Below are 23827 nucleotides of genomic sequence, written 5' to 3'. Positions count from 1 at the left end.
ATTAAAAATCAGTATTTTTAATATTAAAACTGCTAATTTTAACAAAATGACAGGAAAAAAAAAACCCCAAGGTACAATCTACGAGGAAACCCATCCTGATCCCCGCTCCACACACACACACGCGCGCGCACGCGCGCCCCAGTCCTGGTTGCCCAGTGGAGCTCAGTCAGAAACACACACACACACACTCGTGCACAGCCTGGGGGGGGGTGGTTGGGGTGCTGGCCCAGGAGCACGTACCAAAATAGTTTTAGAAATGACTGTGGTGCCTGGCACAGGCGTTAGAAAAATACTCTTTGCAAAAGGAGAGGGAAAGGACGGTGTTGTCACCTGGGAGGTGACGGGCCGTGAGCCCCAGCTGCCCTCCCCTGTGGCACCTGACCTCCCTGGTGGCCTCTGGGGCCAGGCTGGGCAGGTCCTGCTGGAGCCTGAGATTAGCAGATGCAGGTCTACGTGAAGGGCCGGAGTCCTGGGTCCCAGCTCTGAACAGGGCAGGCCTGGCAGTTCTGGCCTTCCTGGTGGATGAAGGAAAAAGGGATCAGCAAAAGGCCAGGGAGGTCCAAGGGGGCAGGCGGCCCGGCCACACGTGCCACCGCTCAGTCTCCTGTCCAAGACGAGGGCAAGGGCCCTGTAGTGACAGCCTTAGCCCTGACCACATCTGGGCCCCTGAGGCCAAAGCGTGGCCCTGGAGGGGGCAGTGGTGACCCCAGCAACAAAGAGGGAGCCGCAGCGTCTGTGCAGGGAGAGGCAGGGGGCGGGGGCAGACCTACGGCCTCAGATTCGGGCCTGGGCCATACCGAGACCAGCGCGGGGACCAGTCAGCCTCGGGCAGCACCCAATCTCGCACACCTGGGTGATCTCACCTGATTAACAGGCTGGCCAAAGCCATCTGAGCCCCAAGCTGCCGTTCCCCTAGGTGGTTTGGCCTGGTCTCGTTCCAGACACCAGCCGTGTTATCTGGGGGCTGACGGGCTGGCCCTGATTTCTAACAGCAAACTACGAGAAGCACATCTGCATGGGCTGTGGAGGCCCCTGCCGGGACAGTCCCGGGAGGGGGCAGGCTGGGGAAACGCCTCCCCGGGCCTGCCAGGGTTTCAGGTGCAAGACCGGTGCGGGGGGCGGTGAGGCCGTGCCAAGGGGACCAGGGAGACCCAGGGCCCCACACCTGAGGGCCTCATCCGATCAGGATGGGGCAGGCTTGGGCCTCGTCCTCTGACAGGTTCCGCAGGTTCTTCTCAGATTCCTCCGAAGAGCTGGGGGGAGGAGCAGCGGTCAGCGGGTCTGGGGTCAGGCCCTCCTCGGCCCTCTGTGCCCAGCTGGGATGAGGCTGGCTGAAGGGTGGAGGGAGGGAGCCTGGGAGCCGACCAACCCCCTCCTGTGGACCCATCCACCTCCTCACCCCAGGAAGTCCTTCACGTCCTCCACCGTCACGTCCCCCGTCGTGTCCAGCGTCGTGTCGGCACTGGTAGCCGAGTCCACGGACATGGGTGAAAGCGTGGCCTCAGGCGGATCCGGGGTGTCTGCAGAGAGGAAGTGATCAGGCCCTTCCCAGGGGCGGACTCCACACCTGGGGCCCTGGTCCTGAGTCCAGCGCACAGTGGACCACGGCACCAGCACACGGACCCCCACCCTCTCGTGCCCAGCACGCCTTTCCCCCGGCGCCCTCAGTGGCCGCATCCTGCAGAGGCCCGCCCTGAGGCTGAGCTGCCACACTTCACGCCCGCCCTCCTCACCAGCTCCCTCGCTGCAGGTGGGATCGGGGCTTCCGCCGCGGCTCTGTGGGCCCAGGACGACGCCAGGGGTCCCGTTAGCCTGGCTCAGCTTGGGGGACTCTCGGGGCCTGTAACTGCAGAGATGGGTCTGTGCTGGGGACCAGGGGCAGGTGCCTCCTGGCTCGAGGGCCAGGTTCCCACACTCCCACTCCTGAGTCCCGGGACAAGAGGGGGGTGACACCAGGGGTGGGGACCCTGCTCCTTCCTCCAGGCCCCACCCCTTCCACGCACCTGGCACGCATGGCATCACAGGGCCAACTGACGTCCAGAGAGCAGAGCGGCTCCGTGATGTTCCGGGCGCTCAGGGAGAAGCGCTCAAACTCCGACGGGGAAATCAGGTAGAACCCTGGGGGTGGGTGTGAGGGGAGCAGAGAGCGTAGTGAAGGGCCTGCCCCCCTCCGGAAGCCCTGTGAGCGGCCCCTCCCCTGCCATCCGGGGCCCTCACCCTGGCCGTGTCGTGTGAAGACGCAGGAGGCGATGCCGCTGATGTCCTCCTTGCGGATACAGGCGTAGTGCACCTGGGGCCGCAGGCTGGGCACCGAGAACACGTGCACGTCGCCCAGGTTGGTGAGGCAGGCCAGGCAGGTCTCGGCGTAGTCCTCACAGGCCACGCTGGCAAAGGTGGCCAGGGCCACCTTGCGCACGCGGCAGCCCTCATGGGCCGTCAGCTTGAACTTGGTCTTGGCGCTCACTTTGGGCAGCGTGAACACCTGGAGGCGGGCAGGGGATGGCCGCTGAGCAGAGCCCGGCCCGTCCTCGCCCCCGTGCCGCCACCCAGCCCGGCCCTCCAGCCCCACCCGCTTCTCTACCCAGAAACCTGCCAGGCCCCTCCCGCTGTGGTGGAGCCGGTCCCGCTGGTTGGAAGGGCCGGGGGCCAGGACCCCCCACACCTGGAGCTCTGGGGGGGTGGTTGAGGCCCTGGGGGCCCCCGGGGTTCCCTAGGGCGTCTCTGCCGGCTGGGGGCTCTCGGGAGGTCTCAGCAAGCGGGCGTAGGCGGGCAAACGTCGTCGAGGGTCTGGCAGTGTCCAGGAGGCGGAAGCCCCAGGGGTCTCTGTGTCAGCTCACCTTGAACTGCTCCTCAGATGCGATAAGCACAGCATGGCCGCCCTGCATGTCGGGCGCCTGTGCCAGGTCCCTTGAGGCCTCGTAGGGCTCCGGCAGCGGGCGGCCGCGTCCATCCAGCACAGCCACGGCCACCACGGGTGCGCGGTGCATCAGCTGTACCTCCTTGCCCAGCACGGCCTCCACTGCCCGCTCGGGCCGCCTGTCGCTGTTCGCTGCTGCCGCCGGCACCTCCAGCGCGTAGGCAAACACGGAGCCCGAGTTGGTGCCCGCCCACATGGTGGGGCCATGGTGGGCCGCTGGGGGACGATGGACTGGTGAGGCAGGCATGTGCCTCCCCTCCCCACCACTCCCGATGCCCTGGGACCCTGGACTGGTTCTCTCCAGCCCACACCTCCCTGGTGCCCTCAGCCAGTCTTCCTGCAGGCACAGGAGTGACCTCTAGGGCACCTCCGTGGGGATGTCAAACTGGACCCTGACCTCACAGACACCGCCCCCAGCATCCCAGGGATGCGACCCCATCGCAAAGCCCCAACTCCCCTACGTCCATCACTGGTCCTGCCGCAGACACCCAGCCTGCCATCCCGTGCAAGCTGACCCCCCTCAGGAAGAAGTGGAAAATCAGCTAAAAACGGGCAGGCGTGGATGGACCAGGCAGTCACCACTGTGCACCCTTGATGAACTGGTGACCTCAGCAGCAACCATGGGAGCGGGGGGAGAAGACCGGAGCAAAAAATTAGCGAGCAATCTAAGCCATGCTTGCCAAAGCCCAGCTGGCTTCTCAGGGACACTGGAGGCAGGCCAACCAAAACCCCGGGGCTGCCGCATCCAGACAGTGGGAAGATCCACCGGACAGAGGGACGCTCCACAAACACCACCAGGAGTGGGGGCTCCCCTCCCAGATGGAGACAGAAAGATGCATCAATGATGGCGCCACGTGCAGACCAGCTGGACGCTGACCCAACCCCAAAAAGGCGTTTCTGAGATGAACAGAATCGCCTGTGGGCCGAGTGTGACAGGAAAACTCCAGCATCAGCGTCCATGCTACGGCGTGTGACTCGGGCACCCTAGCTGTAGGTTACGTCCACCAGACGCACACTGAGCTGCTCACACAGGGGCTTTCACTTAAAATCCCCGAGACACGACGGAGAGCAGGGGCAGGCAGCGGGGGTGCGGTTGAACAGGACGTGCCCCATCATCAAGTTAAACCAATCAGCAACTCCGTCCGTAAACCCGACTGCATCACTGCCCTCTGCAGGACCCTCAGGGGCTCCAACCGCTCGGGGTCAAAGCCAGCTCCTCGGGCTTCCCTGGTGGTGCAGTGGTTAAGAATCTGCCTGCCAATGCAGGGGACACGGGTTCGAGCCCTGGTCCGGGAAGATCCCATGCCGCGGAGCAACCAGGCCCGTGCGCCACAACTACTGAAGCCTGTGCTCTAGAGCCCGTGCTCCACAACAAGAGAAACCACCACAATGAGAAGCCCACGCACCGCAACGAAGAGTAGCCCCCGCTCACCGCGACTAGAGAAAGCCCACGCACAGCAACGAAGACCCAATGCAACCAAAAATAAATAAATAAATTTATATTTAAAAAAAAACCAAAAAACCTTACTATAAAGCCAGCTCCTCAGCTAGGCAGCCGGAACCCACACCTCCCGGGCCTGTCCTCTGCTCCAGCCACGCTGCCCGGGGTCTCCTGACACATGCCCACCTCGGCCTCGGTGCTGCGGCCCACACTCCCCGCCAGGCCCCGGGCTCCCGTCTCCACTCAGGTCTCTGTTCACTAACCCCACCGTCGGGCTGTCCCGGGGACGGCTGTGGGCCGGGGCACCCTGTTGCCAGCGCAGCCCGGCACTCAGCAGGCAACACTTTCCAACCTTCCGGGAGGCGCCACTCCATGCCCGTTTCCCAAGCAGTTGACCGGAACCCGGGCGACGCCACCTAGGGCCACCTCACCAGCACACCCCTCCCGGCCTCACCGTCTCGAAGGAAGGTGTCGGCGAAGTAGAGGCAGCGCACAACGCCTGAGAGGGAGTCGTCAGCCGAGCGGGGCTCAATGCGGCGCTGCACGGGTGTCACCTCCACGTCGTGGGGGCCGGCCTGCTCCGCCAGCTGCGTGTTGGCCTCCTGCAACTTGAAGGACACGAGGCTCGGGAGCCCGGTCTTCCCGCCCCTGCTGCCCCGCCCGGCCACCCGGCCACCCAGCCCACCTTGCTGCCCGCGGCAGTCAAGCGCTTCTTGCCCGAGACGCGGCTTTTGCGGATGCGCCGGAAGGACTGGCGCAGCGACTTCTTGAGCGACTTCACACGGGACAGCGGCCCCTCCATGGCCAGGGAGTCGTTGGGGTGCAGGGTGCACCTGGGGGCGCAGGTGCCGGGCATCAGGGAAGCCCGAGCCCCAAGCCCGCCCTCGAGCCCAGCCACCGGGGGGCCTAACTTGCACCAGCAGCGCTTCCCGCGAGGCTCGAAAACACCCCCCACCTGCGCCCCAGCAAACCTCGGGAGGGGCCCGCACGCACCTGGCCAGCACGGGGCTCCTGCGCAGATAGTCGAAGAGGCCGAAGCCGTGGCTGGTGCCGAAGGCCACAAGGCCCCACTCGGCGTGGAGCGTGACGGCAGTGACGGCAGCCGGCGGCAGGCACTGGACCAGTGCGCGGGGCTGGAAGCCGGCCGGCCAGGGCAGCGGCCCTGTGCGTGGGCTCAGCCGCTCGTGACCCTTCCACGTGAAGCCCTCACGGTCCTGGAGGAGGTCCACGCTGGCCACGCCCACCGCCTGATCCGACGGCTCATCACTTAACTCCAGCACCAGCACCTGAGGGCCAGGGGCGGGCAGGGGCCGGTCAGTACAAAGAGGGGGCCACCCGCGCCCCGCCTGAGCCTCCGATGCCTCTGCCAGGGTGGTCCCAGGACTGTCTCCAGTGTGTCCTCTGAAGAAACACTTACTGGACGCCCACTGTATACCAGGGCCCTCACTGAGCAACATGGTGGCGACCAGGACCTGCCAGCCCTGCCCTCCCGGGGCTCATCTAACACCTGTGCTCCCACCCCGGCCCCAAGCCTCTGTGGGTCCCCACAGCCCTGGCTGGCCCACCTGGAGCCCCGTTCCCACCTCTGGGCTTTTGCTGCTCTGGTCCCTCTACCACCCCACCCGACCCTCCAGAAAGCCCCCCAAGGCAGACCTGGGGACGCCTTGGCCCTACCTGGCCCGCGGTGCCGGCCACCACCATCTGGGCGGTGTACTTGCAGAGCGCCACCTTCTGCACGCCAAGCCGTGGATCGTCACTGTAGGGGTCGAAGCAGCCCACCTGCAGGGTGGAAGGACTGGTGACACAGGGCGGAGCCCGGACCAGGCTCCCCGGAGCCAGGGGAGGGGCCCACCTTGCGGAAGGGTGGCCAGTCGTCCTCGGCGGCCTGGGCCAGGCTGTCGGCGTGCTCGCAGTCCGTCTGAAAGAGGCCGGCGGTGCTCAGCTTGTAGAGTGGCCGCAGGGCCACGCCGGAGGCGTCCCAGAACCGCACGGTACCATCCTCGTGCCTGCAGGGGAGGTGAGGTCAGGTTCCAGGTCCTCCAGCCCCCCGCCCCCTCCAGTCATCCAGCGACCATACGCTAGGCACTAAGTGCCTCAGCCAAACACTGACTAGACTCCTGCTGCATACAGCAAACAGTAAGTACCAACCGCACAGGGCACATACTGAGCACTGACTGTATGCCAGGCCACATACATTAGGTGCTGGGCCCCTCCCTGCAAAGAGAGTGAGAAGGCGGGAATAATCACCAGAAATAATGACCAGGAGGTGAGGAGCGGGCGACACAGGGAACAGAGGACTACGGGGGTTCTGCCCCCAGGGGAGCCTCCAGAGAAGGTGACCAGAGATGCAGTCACAGAGTGGAGGGGTTGGCTGGGGCGGGGGCAGGAACAGGAAGCCTGGGGAGGCCGGGAGGAAGCAGAGAGGGAAAGGGGGGAGGAGCAGACCAAACTGGGGTGCAGCCTCAGGACACAGCTGCAGAGTCCAGGTCACAGGCGCCTGGGCGGTAGGGGGAGCCCAGAGCCAGGGCGTGAGAAGGTGAGTGAGGCCGTGGGACCGGTTGGGACGGCTCCAGAGGCCCTGAAAGCCACGGTGAGGAGTTCTCACTGGGGAGGGGGCGCTGGAGTCAGAGGCCCGAGGGTCCCAGCACAGGCGGATGGCAGGGGCTGGGCAGGAAGTCGGGGCCCGAGTCACCGGGCACGTCAGTGCCCGCCAGGCCCAGGCTGGGCTCTCGGGCACCTGCCCTGTGCAGCTCGGCATGGGCCAGCCCAGATTTTCCAGTCCCAGGGCAGGCTGAGTGGGTGGAGCCCAGTTTCGGGCTAAAAGAGAGCTAAGCCCTAAACCAGAGTCTAGGGAGGCTTCACCCCAGTGCACCCTGCGGGAATGGGGATGACCTGGTCCCACCAGGGGCCGGGCCTGAGTCAGTGAGCAGGTCAGCTCCCGCCAGGCCCAGGATGGGCCCTCCCACACCCGCAAGGGCTGCGCCAGGCCCTGCTCGCCCACACACACACACACACTCACAACACCCGTCACAACTGGGCTGAGCCGGGGATACGCATTCGCCTACCCGGTCAGCAGCAGCCCTCGCTGGGACGGCTCCTGAGCCAGGTTCCGGCCCCCGGTGATAGGCCAGCTCTGAGAGACGGAGACAGAGACGGAAGCAGAAGGTCAGGACAAGCGCCTTCCTCCTCTCACCCCAGGAGTGGCATCCAGAGCACAAAGTCCCTCCGAGTTCCCACATACACCTGCCACATCCCCATCTCAGGCGCATGCCCAGGCAGCACCCTTCCCCCGGGCACACACCGAGGCACCGGAGGCCGGCTGGGGGTTCTGCTGCTCGCCAGCGCTCACGATGCGGGCCCACAGCTTGGCGGGGACGTTGGCGACGTGGGCCGAGCAGGTGATGGCGGACGAGTGCAGCGGGGCCAGGTATGGGGCGGGCACGGCCGGCCAGCCGGGCGTCTGCAGGTCCAGCACCACCAGCTCCTCTTCGAGCAGCACGGCCAGGGCCTGGGGCTCGTCGAACTCTGCGGGACGGGGCGGGTGAGCGCGGCCGCAGACACACAGGCACGGGGTGGGAGGGCAGGTACGCACCGTCCTCGGGCCGCGTGCTGTGCACCGTGAAGAAGTCGATGACGCGGGAGGTGAAGTCCAGCGTCACCAGGGTCTCAGCCTGGAGCACACTCACGCAGTGGCGGTCACCATAGCTGGCGCGGGGCATGCCACCGCTGAAGACGACGAAGTGCTCGCTGCTCGGGGCGGGGGAGCCACGTGAGCCACCAGAGGGGCCCCATGGGGACCAGGAGAGCCTCCCCCACCCCCGACCTGCACTCCCGCAGCCAGGCTTGGCCCCGGCGCCCCACCTACCCAGACGCACAGTTTCGCCACAGGATCTTGCTGATGGCTTTGCAGGGGAAGGGGCCTGGAGGGGTAGGACAGCGTCAGACCCACCGAGCCCCAGGCTGCATTTCTCGCCACTTCTCCATTCTCCTCCTGCCTCCATCACCCCCACCTTCCGAGGGGAAGACACGCTGCCCGACAGCCCCGGGGGGGGTCTCATCTTTGCGGCTGGGCTCAGCCCCACCGCCTTCTACAAGTCCTCCCAAAGCCCCCCACCAAGGCCAGTCTGAGCTCGGGGTCACTGCCGACCTCGCACAGGCCTCCCCGGCACTCACCGTAGGGTGTGGTGGCCACGGTGGGCTGTGTCGTCGGGGAGTCGCCGGCGTCCGTGGCCCAGACGGCGTAGCTGCCATCGCTGTGCGAGCTGACCAGCGTGCGGCCGCTGCGCTCCCAGCACACGCTCTCCAGCTGCTGTGGGGCAGGGTGGATGGGCGTGAGCACGGCGGCTGTGAGCTGAGGCCCCAGCGCAGCCGCCGGCCTCCGCCCTCTGCCACACACCTGGTTCCCCAGGAAGACGCGGTCAGCACACCGCGCGGCCCGGTTCCAGATGACCAGCAGGCCTCGGCTGTAGCCGATGAGGATCTTGGTGGGGTCCCGCAGGTGTCCCTGGAGTGACTCCACGGGGCCCAGGGCCTTCCCGCACCGGTAGTCATCAGGCACGCTGCGGGGGTGGACGGGAAGGGTGCGTGGGGGGTGAGCCGGCGGACGGGGCACCCGGCAGACGGGGTGCAGGGAAGCCGGGTGGCCTCTCACCTTCGCAGAACCTCATCCGGACCAAGGGTCTGCCCCTCGAGCAGCGTCAGTGTGGGAACATCCAGGAAGAAGACGCTTCCGCCCTCAGTGCCCAGGGCTGCCAGGTCACCGGCAGCCACCAGCAGGACCACGGTGATGCGGGCGAGGCTGGGCAGGCCACTGTGGGGGCCAAGGGGAGGGGGGTGAGGTCGGGAGCCCATCCGCCTGCTGAGGAGGGCGTGGAAGGGGCTGAGCCGCTACCGTCAGCTCGCCGCAGCTCCTCTGCACTCGCGGCAGCCCCAGGAAGGCCACAGTGGTGGCTGCGGACGTCGTAATTAGCTCGCTCAGTTATTCACCAGGATGTCGGCGGGGAGAGGGATAAAAATAGGTCCCCAGGTCTTGGAGGAGGGCCCCTGGGCTCCTCCCACCCACCAAGAGGGGAAGGCAGGAACCAGGCCCCACCTGGGCCAGGATCAGAACCTTCAGGACGCACGGCCCCCTGAGCCCCACTCAGGAAGTCCCGCCCCCAGCCCATGGATGTCTCCCTGACTTGCAGGAGGGCCCTGGATCGCTCCCCTGCAGAGGCTGGGAGACCCCAGGGATCCATCCTGGGTTAGGGTTGGACACGGGGGTGGGGGGGAGGGGGGTCACCTAGCCCCAGTTCAAGCCCAAGCAGGACAAGCCTCCCGCGGAGCTGGACAGGCACCTTGCAACCTGAAGGACTCACCCGCTCTGGTCATTTCAACAAGGGCTGCCGGGCCAGGAACCAAGAGGCCCCTTACTCTCTCCCCAGGGGTCCAAGCCCATGCTGTCGCCCCCCTGGGGCACCCTGCCAGCACCTCACAGCCCAGCGGGACCCTCCTTGCCCCGACCCGCCCTTTCACCCAGGCACACTGTGGTCCATCGCCCCGCCCCCAGTTGAGGGCCCAGGGGACCTGTGATGTCAGTTCTTGCCCCTGACACCCTTCCCCGGGCTCTGGACACACTCTCCCATCCCGTGTCTCCTGGGGCCCCAGTGGTCCTGGAGCACAGACTGTCCCTGCTCACCTCAGACTCTACCGGGACCCGCACCGGTCCTGGAGCACAGACTGTCCCTGCTCACCTCAGACTCTACCGGGACCCCCACCTGACGCCTGCCAGGCCACCAGACGTGCCCCCTGAACCCCAGCCCCGGGGCAGCTTCCTGTCCCCCTGCCCCTCCACAGGCTCGCCCCACATCCAGCGGCCATCCCTGGCCGAGTCCCCCAGTACCTGGCACCATCAAAGCTCGGGCGACTGGGTGGCTGGTGGTGGAGGGCTTCCTCCAGGTGGGCGCAGCCGTTGTGGTGGACGACCTCCCAAAGATGGAGGCTGCTGTCGTCCAGCAGGGTCAGGAGGCGGCCCTGGCAGGTGAGTGAGACCAAGACTGAGCCGGCCTGGGGCAGGGGGTGGGGCGGAAATGGGGTTCACAGGAGCCAGTGGCAGGGCCGAGGCTCACCTGGCCGGGCAGGAAGTGCATCTGCGTGACGGTGGCCGCGTCTCGATGCAGGCCCGTGAACTCCACGCCAGGGGCACCGTAACTGAGGGTGACGGGTCAAGGGCGGAAAGCAGGCACAGGCCGGGAAACCACACCTCCTGCTCCCAGGACCACTCTGACGGGCCCTATCCAATGGGCCTGCCTGTCCAGGGGCCTCCCCGCCGCAAGGAGCACCATCTTGCACCGCCACTCGACATGCAGGCTCACTCGGTCCTGCAAGTCGGTGCTGCTGCACGACCTTCACTTCCTCATCTGTAAAAGGGGCTGGCGACTTACACTCCCACCTCGTGGGGCTGACACAGGGCACGTGAGAATAAAAGCACCCCCCGCACACACAGCCCAGGCCCGGCTCACGGCTCTGCATCAGCCTCTCCGGGCTGTGTGCACAGGAGCTGGCCCCGCACGTCAACATCACACAGGCGGAGATGCCAAGCCAGGCCCGGGAGGCTCAGCCACAGGCCGACGCCAGCTGCAGGCCATGAACCCCACCTCCTTCTGGGGCAGGCAGCCCCCACCGCAAGGAGAGAGGCCACAGAGGCTTGGAGAGCTTGGGTGACCTGCTTCAAGTGCCCAGTGTGAGCGCCAGAGTCCCAGCAACCCCAGGCTTCACAGTGGACGGGCAGGCCGAGGGGCCCCAGGAGGGAGGACCGGGCAGGGGTCAGGGACGTTGCCTGGAGACAAGGCAGGAGCCGTTGCCTGGAGCTGGAGTCGGGATTCCCTGCAGGAGCCGGGAGGACACAGACAAGGGGACAAAAAACAGGGCAGGAGCACTGGGAGGGAACCAGGGTCGCCAAGGAGATGGGGCCAGACCCGGGAGGTGGGGGATGGGGGTGGGCTGCGGCCCCTGTGGCCAGCCTCAGTTTCCCAGCCCAGGACTCAGGCCGGAATGATCTGGGAGGGGTGGGGGGCCTCGTCCCCCTCTGAGGCTGTCTGCCTGCCCGTCCTTTGTGAGCACGAGAAAGGACGTGCCACCAGCAGAGACTCCGCCAGGACACAGAGGAAGGGGCTCCAGGCCCACAGCACACGCGGGGCAGGACAGCACCGTAAGACGCAGAAGCAGCAGGCCAGGAAGTGGGACCCCTCGGCAGGCGGCCGGGGCACCAGCCCCTGCGTACCCACAAATGCCTCAGGGGCCCACGGGAGGAGGGGGCACCCAGGTCCAGCCTCTCTCCCTGGAGTCGGCAAACTCACAACTTCCCGGCCAGTGCCCCCAGTCCCTGGGTGGGGAGACCCCGTGCCACCATGCAGTGGCCGGCCAGACCCTGCCCCTGGGGCCCCACCTGAGGGGCTCACCCCGTGCAGCGGGGCTGGGATCCCCCACGGCAGGAGGGAGGCGTCCAGCTGCCAGCCTCCCCCTGCACCCGCCCTGCACTCACAGGAAAATGCCCCTTTGTGCGGCTCACAGGCCCATTGTGTGGCGCCAGCATCCAGGTGCGGACCGCGCTGCGCCCACCATGCCGAGCCTGGTACTGCCCCCAGCGCCTCGGCTGGACACACGTCTTCACACTGGCACACGTGTGTGCGCCCGGGCACCAGGGCAAGGCCCGCCGTGACCCTGGCCCACCCACCACCCTTGCTGGGGACCGTGTGCAACCAGCCCCGGCCCACCTCCCCAGTCACAGCTGCTGGGATGGTAACTGCCAGGTAACTGGCTGGCTGAAAGGCAGCGCGGGGCAGCCGAGGCCACCGCAAGCTGAGTCCCATCGTCTCTGTGAGGAGGCGTCTCAGGGCAGCAGCTGCACCAGCCTCCACCAGGGTCTGGGCAGCTCCCATGTCCTCCCAGCCGGGGTCCTGCCCCAGGGGCCCGGCACACGGGGAGCTGCAACCAGGACATTCTGACGGGCCCCGAAGGCCGCGGCCCTCAAAGGATACATCTTGACAGCCCCAGACCGCGTGCCGATGGCCATGATGCGAAGCTCAGGGTCGAAGGCCAGGGCGCTGGGCTGGTTGGGGAAGCCATGCTCCACAGTCTGCAAGGAGGTGAAGGCATTGGCACAGGCATGGCCCACCCACTCCAAGGCAGCCGCCAGGCTCTGCCACTGCTTCGCACCCATGCTCCGGGCCTCAGTGCCCTCAGCTGCGAAATGGGTAATCACACCTCCGGTGAGGAAGGGCCTGAGTCCCTGGCCCCGCCACAGAGGCCCCCCTGGTAGAGGCCCCGTCCCTCTCTACACTCGGGTCCAACCCACCGTGCACAGGGCTCTGAAAACAAACAGAACGGGGCTCAAGAGGAGGTGCAGGCACAGAAGTGAACCCCGGCTGCCCCACGGAGCAGGGCTCCGCACCCCACTCCTCCAGGCAGACTGAAGTGGTCCCAGGCAACCCCCAACACAGGCTCTGGGGGGTGGTCAGAGGCCAGCACCCAAGGCCAGCTAGGCAGAGGCTCTCGAGTGCCGCCCCAACCCGGGGCTGCTCCCCACCTCCAGCCCCAGAGACAAGGAGACTGGTGGCCAGAGAGAAGGAGCTTCCTGCCCAGGCCCTGAAGGTGTCACACACCTGCCAGACTTGGGTTCCCACCTGGAAACTGGGAGACGTGACTCCCTTCCCATCCCTGATTGGGACGGTGGGCAGGGGGCTTGTGCACTGGAGGTGTCAATGCAACGGCTCCCACCAGGTCCCCAGCTCCCGGCAGGGCCAGCCCCAGTGCAGACCAGCCCTGGCTCCCCGCCCCCACCACCTACCCAAGGAGCCCCTACTCAACCCCGAGGCCTGGCTGGGGGCCCTCCCTGGGAAGCCTGCACCCCTGGGCCCCCAGCCCCCTGCCCTCAACACCAAGGTGGGACACCCCATGTGGGTGCCGGTACCCCCTGACCACTGCATCAGCAAGACACAAGTTTTATAAGGAACCCTGGTCCCCAGGCCTGTGGCCCCAGCCTGCCTCCAGCCTCATCCCATCCGGGCAGGGACTGAGCCCTCTGAGCAGCTGGCTTGGCCTTGGGTGAGTCACAGCACTGGCCAAACCTCGGCTTCCCATCTGGGCACTGGTGAGCCCACCTGAGGACAGTGTGGCCCACTTGACCGGGGTGGGGTGGGGAGCACCAGCACCGCCGTGCCCACGCTGGACCTGACCGAGTCTGGAGGCCCACTCCTCTGCTCAGGACCCTCCGGGGCTCCCGGCTCCCTCCGAGTCAAAGCCAAGTCCCCTCCATCTGGCTCCTCCCACCGGCCCCCGGCTCACTTGAGGCCCTCCGCCCTCCTCCAGTCTACTAAGACCTTCGCATCTACGGTCCACCTACCTGGAACGTCCTTCACCCAGCACTCTCCACGGGGGGCTCCTTCCCACGGCTCAGGAGACAATTGCTCAGAGGCCCCAAGCTGGCCCAGCAGCCATCGCTCCACACCCTCACCTGCCTGATTTCACCCATGGCACTGACCACCATCCAAACCACTGCAGGCCACACACTTCCCTCTCTTCTTTCGGCTTCTCAGTATCTCCCCAACTAGTACGTCAGCTCCCCCGAGGCCGTATTCGTTAAACTGACATAGAGTGGACATGCCACAGGCAACTTGTGGGCAGGGCTGGGATTTGGACCCAAGACCGAGTCCAAAGTCCAGGCTCACCCTGGACCACACCCCCCTGCCCACGCCCCACCACTCAGGAATCTGGGCCTATTTTCTAGTGATCACCTACCAGCCCCTCTAGTAACCCTCTGCCCAAGACCACCCCCGCCCACCACTGCCGCCCACTCAGAACGGGGCCTCACCCTCCTTGGCAGGGAGACCAGCTTCTGCCACCAGGTGCCAGCCAGGGGGAGCAAGCCTCCCCTCCACCTGTCTCAGGTCCCCACTTCACACCCTGACTCCGTGGCTGAGGAAGTGACACCTGAGCGCTACGCCTGCCCTACCATCATTGTCTTCTCATCTCGAGGGGGCTCACCCTCGGCCACTCAACACAGGAAGGGGGACACCTCAGAGCCCCTGGGCACCAGCCTCCTCTCTGGGCCCCTTGGCCACCAAGTCTGAGGGTCCTGGCAGCCCCTACGCCACCTGGAAAACCCCGCCTACCCTGAGAGATGACCCGGCCTCGGTCACTGCAGGACCGGTCACCCCAGAGCTTCCTCCTGGACCAGAGTCTCCTGGCAGCCAGCTGGGGACCACAGCACCCCTCCCGAAGCCCCTGGCCCTCAAGGCTAAAGTCAAATCTCACTGACAAGGGGACCCAAAGACCAAGTACCCCAGCTCACTCTGACTTTGGGCACGTGGTCAGCCCTGAACCTCAATTTTCTTACCGGTGTGTGAGCATAATGACCCTAAGCCCCAAGAGCAGCAAGGGGCCCTGCGACCAAAGGGCTTGGGTGTAAAATTGAGGCCAGAAGTGACACCCCTGGGGAGAGTTAGCAAGGGGCAGGCTGGGGCCTCTCTCAACCACACACCAGCGCAGGGGAGGCGGGGCTGAAGGCAGCCCCTTTCCCGTGGCCCCTCTGGCCCTACCCAGGAAAGAAAGGAAGGAGCAGCCCTCCGCCCCCACCTCCGCCTTGGCTCCAGGAGAGGCGGTGGGTCGGCTGCCCCTGTGACAGAGCGCACAGCAAGGACAGTGGCCCTATTCCATAGCAAGGGAAACTGAGGCCCCGCGATTCGAAGTGCAGTTGAGTACACGGTCAGGCATCCCCCGATGGAGCCCCCGGCGGTGCCGGGCAGAGCGCAAGCCGGAGCCCCGGGCGGTGGGGGAAGGGAGGAGAGGAACCGGGAAGGGATTTCCCAGCCCCACCCCCCAACATCTGCCTCCACTCCGCACCCCTCCCCACCGGCCTGGGTGCGAAAGCAAAACAAACCGGGCCCAAGGGCTGCGCAGGGGCGCCGAGGGGTCCCCGAGAAAGAGATAAAGAGACAGAGAGTGGGAGCCGGAGCGAGAGTTGAGAGCCGCCCGGAGACCCACGGAGGCGGAGAGGCCCGCAAGGAGAGGCCGGCGGAGTCCAGGCGCGGAGACAGGAGCAGGGGAGCGGAGGGCAGAAATGGAGCGAAGCTGGCGCGCGCCTCGGGCAGAGCAGAGCGGGGCGGCCGAGCCCAGCGTGCGCCCCCTCCCCCGGCCCGACGTGGCTCCGGCCCGGTCCCCGCCCCCGGCCAGCCGCCCCCGGCCCGCCGCCGCACCTTGTGGAAGGCGAAGAGCTCCTGCTTGAGCTTCTCGCGCTGCGGGTCGGCGCCCTGTCTGCGGAACCGAAACTTCATCATCTTGCGCCCGGCCGCCCGCCGCCGCCGCCCGCAGGATGCGCCGCGCGGCCCCGCAGGTCCTGAGGCGCGGGCGCCAGGCGCGGGCGCGGCGGGGCGGGTCCTGCAAGGGCGGGCCCGCCCAACGGACGTGCCTCCTGGCCAATGGGCGGCCCGCACGCCGCCCGCCCCGCCCCTGCCGCCTCAGTGGGCGCCCGCTGCGCGTGCGCCACGGCGCGGGGCCTTCCGGAATTTGTAGTCCACGAGCAGAGCTCTGGCGTGGGCTACTGGGGACGAGTTTTTGAGGGGCGGCGCGCGTTCCCCCATTCGGAGGAGCCTTTTCCCTTCTTGCAATGAGCGAGCGACGCCCACACTCAGGTAATGAGGCAGTCCCGTGCCGAAAGGCAGGAGAATTCTGACCGGGGCGACTCCCTGGTCCCCGGCCTCAGTTTCCCCATATGCGCCATTGGCCCGGTGATTGACGAGTTGTATTATGTTTGACCAGTTTTACGGGACACCACTTGGACCATCCCCCAGCGCGCCAGAGCACCGTCCACGCCACGCTCCTGGTCCCTCTGGGTGGTCAGTCAGGATTGCCCTCCTCCGCCCACAGCCCCCTGGGGAACTCCTATACATCCTTCAGGATCCGACATAAAAAGCTCTGGTGGCAGCACGGGGGATTCTTAGGAGCACCATCAGCTAAAGAGAGGGACCGTGGGGCTTCCCTGGTGGCGCAGTGGTTGGGAGTCCGCCTCCCGATGCAGGGGACACGGGTTCATGCCCCGGTCCGGGAAGAAGATCCCACATGCCGCAGAGCGGCTGGGCCCGTGAGCCATGGCCGCTGGGCCTGCGCGTCCGGAGCCTGTGCTCCGCAACGGGAGAGGCCACAACAGTGAGAGGCCCGCGTACGCAAAAAAAAAAAAAAAAAAAAAAAAAAAAAAAAAAAAAAAAAAAAAAAAAAGAGGGACAGAGACCCAGTGGGGAGAAGAGGCCGTTCCTGAGGAGCTGGGAGCTGGCATTTGGTCCTGAGATTGGATCCGGGCTTCTCTGACATGGGGGGAGGGCCTCCCTATGCAGGGAATGGTGTATAAACAAAGCTGCACCGCCTCCACATCCCAGGCCTCCTTTTCTCATCTGGACAGTGGCCTGGAGGCTGAACCTTTCCTTCCAAGACCGAGAATAGGCTGCCCTGGGCTCAGCGTCCCAGAAGCTTAGGTGGGGCAGGTAGGCCTGGCCCAGACCCCACCAGCTGTGTCAAGGGAGGCGCCTGACTTGTGACCCCAGGCAGTTGCCAAGCCACAGGCCTGACCACCACCACCACTGTCCCCCGTCAGCCCTGCTTAGCCCTTACCTGGCGTTGGGGCTGGATCTGGAAGAGGGCCGAGCAGGGGGGCAGGGAGGTGAGAGGAAGGAAGATAAGAACAAGGCTTATGAGTGTCTACAGGTGTGGCAGGCACCAATCATATCCCTTTCCTGGTTTCAGCTGATTAAGTGCTCTCAACAGTTCTGTGAGGGAGGAAAGCCCCGAGGTTCTTGATGAGGAAGCTAAGACAGGTGGGTGCAGGCAAGGGGGCTGAGCTGGCTGCACTGAGAAGGGTCAGGCACCTCCAGCCTCTGCCCACGCCATGCCCAGCACAGGCAGCTCAAGCAGGTCTGAAGCCTGGGTTCTGGTCCCTGCCCTGCCACCCATGGCTGACTTTCACAGCCTGAGCCTCAGTGGCCTCTTCTGCAGAACGAAGGCCTCGGGGCCTTCGGGGAAGCCACGGGGAAGCATTAGGAAGGTGTTAATTCACATCCCTATGTCCGTTGCCTTTAGAAACTGTGCAGCCTGGAGCAAGATGCTTAAGCTGTGTCTCGGTTTCCTCACCTGTAAAAACGTGGGTAATCCTAGTACCTGCTTCAGAGGGTCATTACGAAGATGAGATGAATTAGCACTTGTAAAGCCCTTAGACCAGACGGCGCCAGGCAGACTCAGCTGTCGTTAGAGTTCTTGCTAATTGCTGTTTGAGCTCTGCCCCTCTGTCACCCTGGGCAAGTCCCTGCCCTTCCTCAGTCTCCACTTCTGTCTTTGAAAGGGGACCGAGTCAGCAGGCAGTAAGCAGCCATGCCTGCCCCACCGCACACCCACAGCTCACAGTCTAGGGGAGCACAGAACCCAGTGGAGACCACAGACACCCGGAGTTCGCTGTGCTGTGATGGGGACACCAGGGGGCGGTGGGAGCCCAGAAGAGGCATCTGACGCAGGGTAGGTGCCCCTGGAGGGAGGGGGGCAGTTCAAGCTGGGCTGTAATGGGTGAGCAGTTCAACGGTAGAGCGGGCAGGGGGTGGGGGTGGGGGCCCAGGCTAGCAGGGGTTCTCAGTGTCAGAACTCTCCCCACACCTGTGCGAATGCCCATGGAGTAGGGCCCCAGAGCCTGGATTTTAAACCAGTCCTTTCCCAGGTGACTCTAAGGCCCCAGCTTGGCCCCATCTGATCAGGTTCAAGGGGTTAAATGGGTAAACTGAGACGTGAGCAGATAGGCCCAGCCCATCCACACGTGGGGCAGGGTTAGGAATGGCACGGGGTGAGTGTGGGACACCAAGGACTGCTTGTGCTTCCCTTCCCCCGTGAGCCCGGGCCCAGGCGTATGATTACCATGGTCACAGGGCAACAGGGCCACGCCTGCTCATTGCTCAAAGCCGGAAACAGGCTCTGGGGAGCCCGGGCAAGGGCATGGACACAAAGTCTTCAGTGACCTCAGGCGGCCCCGCACCTGTCCTGGAGGTTGGGGGGATGATGGGGGCAGGAGGGCGCCTGAGGCAGCGCTCTCGAAGGGAAAGCCTGTCCCTCTTGCAGCCTCCCAGCCTCAGGTCAGCCTCAGGCCAGGGATGGGCTGCTACCTTCTTGGCATTTCCTGGGTGGGGTGGCCTCTCCCCACACCCTCCTCCTCCTCCTCCTTCTCCTTGGCCACCCCAGGGCCCTCGCCCAGCTCTGAGGTGGGACCCAGGTCTGGCTTCAAATCCCAAGACATCCCCTTGCTAGCTGGGTAACCTCAGGTAAGCCACCTGTCCACCTTGGGCCTCAGTTTCCCCATCTGTAAAATGCAGTAAGGACTAAATGAGAGGATTCCAAACAGGAGTGGAGCCCAGGGCCTGGCAGGCTCTGTACCTAGTGAGCCAGCCATTCCTAGACTCTGGCTCATAGCTAGCCGCCTCACCATTCTTCAAACCTACCAGACAGGCTCTGCCCTGGGACCCCTGCACTTGCTATTTCCTTGCCTGGGATGCTTTGTCCCCAGGTTTTCACTTAACCAAATCCCTCCCCTCCTTTTGGTCTTGACCTGATGACACTTGCTCAAGGAAGCCCCCCCGGCCTCTCGATTCCTGATGCCTCCCTTGCCTTGTCCCTCTCGCCTGCCTCTTCTCACCCACCGTGCACCTGACTTCTGTGTATATTACTTGTCTTCCAGCTTGAGAATGTGCTCCCCAAGGGCTCAGTTTTTAATGCTGCTGTTCACTGCTGTGTCCCCAGTGCCTAGAACAGTGCCTGGCACACGGTAGGTACTCAACACATTTAAAAAATAATGTACGAATGAATTTTAAAAGGTCAGAAGCAAATGTAACAAACTGTTAACACGTGTGGGTGGTAGTGTGGCTTCTCTTAAGTATTTTTCAGTGTGTTTGAAATATTGCATTAAAAATACAAAACGCAGGGGGCTTCCCTGGTGGTGCAGTGGTTGAGAGTCCGCCTGCCAATGCAGGGAACATGGGTTCGTGCCCCGGTCTGGGAAGATCCCACGTGCTGCGGAGCGGCTGGGCCCGTGGGCCATGGCCACTGAGCCTGCACATCCAGAGCCTGTGCTCCGCAACGCGAGAGGCCACAACAGTGAGAGGCCCGTGTACCGCAAAAAAAAAAACAAAACGCAAATAATAACAGTCCACACTGTTTGTGAGTCAGAGGTCATAGGAAATGGTGGTTGAAGCTTGTGGCGAGGCAGGTGCAGAGTAGGGGTGTCCCCGAGCCAGGCTGGCATCCTCAGAGGCAGGTGCCCCCATAGATGCCGTATCTGTGCTTTATCTGCCTGGACCTTGTGGTGACATTGGAGGTAGGTACAAGGACAGCCCACTTCATAAACAGGAGACGGAAGCTAAGGCCCAAGGCCACCTGTGGAGAGAAGGAGGGAAGAAGGGGTGGCGAAAGCCCCGCAGGGAGGCCGAGTCCCGAGTAGGGGCAGCCAGGGAGTGGGAGGGAAGGCGGGACAGCCTGGGCCAGGGAGACGGCCCCGCCTTCCAGGAGCTGGCCCAGATCCTGGCTGAGGCCACGACCCTCCTCTGCTGCCCAAACCACACAAGCAGCTTCTTCCTGGCGGCTCGGCTCCGGGGGGCCTGGCAGGCCCCGCGATTCCTGGAGTGGAATCTGGGCTGGGGGCAGGGCGGGCGGGGCCTGGGTGGGAGGAGATGAGGGGTCCAGCAGGGTGGGGGCTGCCTGGGAGAGCACCAGAGTGCTCATCCTGCATGGTGGCTTTGAGGGCCCAGATAGGGGAGGGGCAGGGGCTCTCGGGCCCACAGAGGGTGAGCAGTGTGTTGGGCCTCAGGGAAGGGGCCAGGCAGCGGGAGGCTGGGGCAGACCCAGCCTGTCCTCGTTTTACAAGGGAGGAACTTGAGGCTCAGAGAGAAGTGACCTGCCCAGGGTCACGTGGGGGACCACACAGGGGTCTTTGGACCTCCAGCCCAGGGCTCCCTCTCCAGATGCAGGGCTGCCAGGCCTGACACTTGCCCCGAGCCTAGGTCTGAACTGTGCTTTTCTCAGCTCACACTGGGTCACAGGACCTGGGGATTTGGATGCACCGGCCCCCTGCAGGGGTATCAGGTTTGAGACTCCAGGAGATTCTCAGAGGCCTATTGGAAGGTGGGGTTCTGTGCTTCATTCGTCTCTGTGGCTGCAAGTTCTAATCCTGCTCTGCCATTTCATCTTTCTGGGCCTCAGTTTATTCATCTGCAAGATGGGGGTGAATAGTAATTGCTACCATTTATTAACACTGAGCAGTTGATCTGTACCAGGCACCAGTCATTCCTTTTATTCTATGCCTATCTTACAGAGGAAGAAACCAAGATCAGAGAGATTTAAGTAACCTGCCCAGAGTCACATAGCTCGTACATGGCAGAGTCAGGATTTTTTTTTTTAATTAATTAATTTATTTATTTTTGCTGTGTTGGGTCTTCATTTCTGTGCGAGGGCTTTCTCTAGTTGCGGCAAGCGGGGGCCACTCTTCATCGCGGTGTGCGGGCCTCTCACTGTTGCGGCCTCTCTTGTTGCCGAGCACAGGCTCCAGACGTGCAGGTTCAGTAGCTGTGGCTCACGGGCCCTGTTGCTCCGCGGCATGTGGGATCTTCCCAGACCAGGGCTCGAACCCGTGTCCCCTGCATTGGCAGGCGGATTCTTAACCACTGAGCCACCAGGGAAGCCCCAGAGTCAGGATTTGAGCCCGGGCCCCAAGCGAGGTATTAGAGGTTGTGGTGAGAATTAAATGAGACAGATCGTAAAGGGCCTCACTCACAATGAGTCCAGAGAGGGTGGGAGTTAGGGAGTTAGGTCCTGGTCTCCCAGCCTGGAGTGGCAGCCCTGGGCCACACAGAACTCCCTGGGCTGTGCTGAGGGAAGCCAGCGGTCCACGGAGCCCAGGGCAGCCCTGTCCCACAAGGTGGCTTCCAGCAGGAGCCGCCTAAGGCAGAGGGCACTGGCAGCGCAAAGGCTCGGGGAACAATGCCCGGCGAATTGGACCGCCCTGCACAGCCGCTCACCCGGGGGCCCTGGCTGAGCAGGGTGGCAGCAGTGGGGAACCCAAGTTCTCGCCCCTGGGGCCTCAGTTCCCCATCTAAACCAAGGGAGGGCTGTGCCCCGCCCACTCCGAGGCACCATCGCTGGGACTCTGCTGCCGCCCTGTGGGCACCGGAGGGAATGCGCCAGGGAACGCCCGACACCCAGCTGGAGGACCCCAGCCCTCCGTTTGGAGCCCCGTAATCTCTACAGGTGCCCTGCCTGCCACGCTCCTTCTCTGCTCTCGACACAGCAGCCTGCGGGACCCTAACTAAGTCTGACCACATTCTCCTCTCCGCAAAACCCTCCGTGGGGAGCCGCTTGCAACTGCCAGATGTCACGGTTTAAGAATCTTTGTGAGCCGGCTGTTAAACACAGCCATTGTTTAAAAACTAACTTACACTGAAAACAGAGGTCAAGTTCAGAACTAAGCACTTCCTGGTTTACTTCGTTCCCCTCCTGTCTGTCCTTCTGCATCACACTGGCTGAATCTGTGTGGTGGAGACACTGTGATAACGGCGCTCGCAGCTGTGCTTGGAACCAGCCAGAAGGGAATGTTTCCACGGCCACAAATCAGGCTGGGTTTACCACTCATGTTCTAGACCAGTGCCTCCAACAGAGACACAGTGCAAGCCACACGTGTAATTTCAAACTCCCTAGTAGCCAGACTTAAACAGTAACAGCAAACAGGTAAAATTAAATAGCATACTTTATTTAACCCAGTTATGTCCAAAATATTATCATTTCCATGTAATCAATATAAAGCAACTAATGTTATTTTTTACACTCTTTTTTTGTACTAACTCTTCAAATTCTGGCGTGTATTTTACACTTAAAGCACAACTCAATTCAAACCAGCCACGTTTTTCCAGGTGCTCAACAGCCGAGCTTCCAGTGGCTAATGTACTGGACAGCACAGGTCTAGACTTAAATGGGTGGAGAAAGTATTAACGATGCAGATTAAATTTAAAAGTAATACTGAGGCTGAAACATTTCAATCCCACTAACAATCTGTTCATCAGTGAGTAATCGGTAGGTCATGTATCAAATTTAATGACAAACTTATTGGGAAGAGAGCAGGGTAGTAGTATAGGCTAACAGTGGCCCCCGAAGGCATCAGGTCTCAATCCCTGGAATGTAAATTTTTTAAACATTTTTTAACTTTGCCGATGTGATTAAAGATCTTTGGGCCTCCCTGGTGGCGCAGTGGTTGAGAGTCCGCCTGCCGATGCAGGGGATACGGGTTCGTGCCCCGGTCTGGGAGGATCCCATATGCCGCGGAGCGGCTGGGCCCGTGAGCCATGGCTGCTGAGCCTGCGCATCCGGAGCCTGTGCTCCGCAACGGGAGAGGCCACAACAGTGAGAGGCCCGCGTACCACAAAAAAAAAAAAAAAAAAAAAAAAAAAAAAAAAAAAAAAAAGATCTTTACATGGGGAGATTATTTTTGGTTATCCAGGGAGGCTGTAATGAGGGAGAGGCAGAGGAGATCTGGGACACAGAAGAGGAGGCCGTGTGGCCACGGAGGCAGAGACGAGAGTTATGTGGCCACAAGTCAAGGAATGTCAACAGCGGCCGGGAGCTGTCAGACGCGAGCACGGGCCTGCCACACTGATTCCAGCCCAGTGGTGATGATTCTGGATTTCTGACCTCCAAACTGTGAGAAAATAAACGTCTGTTGTTTTAAGCCCCCGGATGTGTTGCGATCTGTTTCAGCAGCCACAGGAAACTAATACAGGCAGATGGGATGCAGCTCCGTTTACCATATTGTGGCTGAATTACCACCACAGGTGAGCTACAAATACAAGAACTCAACAACAACAAAAAATCAATAAAAGCATTCTGTGAGAAACAATTGGCTAAACAGAGCTTAAAGAGTACTATGTTTTATTACTGGTAATTTATGTGCTACACATCTATCAGTACAATCTACAATAAACTTGTGTGTGTGTGTGTGTGTGTGTGACACACACCAGGTTGTCTTGTACCCTCAGCAGAGCTCAGCAGAGTCGGACACTCGTATTTTTTGAATGAATGAATGTGACTTTGGGCCTCAGTTTCCCCCACCACACAACAGGATTATAGGAATGGGATGGGCTCCCCAGCTGGGAAGGGCTGGAGCCAGATGTTGTTAGAGCACCTACTGTATACAAGCCTGGGCTGGGAGCAGAGATGGGACTTGGCACATGGCCCAAACAGCTAGCTAGTGCCCCAGCAGAGGGCCGGGAACAGTCAGATTCAGGGACTCAGATATGGCCCCCGCATCTGCTTGGGAACTACTCAGAGGATTCTCACAGTCCCAGACACGGGGTGCCATGGAACCGCTATACAGGGACAGAAACCAGCGCCAGAAACACAGCAGGACCTCCGAGGGCTGGACCCCG

General features: G+C 63.0%; 1 protein-coding gene across 1 annotated transcript; it reads right to left on the bottom strand.

The window, feature by feature from the left end:
* Window position 1: 1 nt before the first annotated feature.
* Window positions 2–15673, bottom strand: LLGL1 (LLGL scribble cell polarity complex component 1; the record flags this gene model as incomplete). The annotated part of the gene is made up of 23 exons (XM_079724735.1): window positions 2–515; window positions 1166–1253; window positions 1400–1520; window positions 1734–1846; window positions 2004–2118; window positions 2218–2482; window positions 2838–3133; window positions 4813–4966; window positions 5044–5191; window positions 5352–5644; window positions 6033–6137; window positions 6211–6364; window positions 7424–7491; window positions 7660–7883; window positions 7951–8105; window positions 8224–8278; window positions 8532–8667; window positions 8755–8917; window positions 9010–9168; window positions 10240–10370; window positions 10466–10547; window positions 12377–12474; window positions 15593–15673. The coding sequence occupies 22 exons, from the start codon at window positions 15671–15673 to the stop codon at window positions 1175–1177; spliced, it is 3195 nt and encodes a 1064-aa protein (XP_079580861.1). The 3' UTR covers window positions 2–515; window positions 1166–1174.
* Window positions 15674–23827: the final 8154 nt, after the last annotated feature.

The sequence above is a fragment of the Hyperoodon ampullatus genome, assembly GCF_949752795.1.
Source record: "Hyperoodon ampullatus genome assembly, chromosome: 19".
NCBI classification, from domain to species: Eukaryota; Metazoa; Chordata; class Mammalia; order Artiodactyla; family Ziphiidae; genus Hyperoodon; species Hyperoodon ampullatus.
Note: the sequence above shows the minus strand (reverse complement) of the source record. Positions and strands in the feature narration are given on the sequence as shown.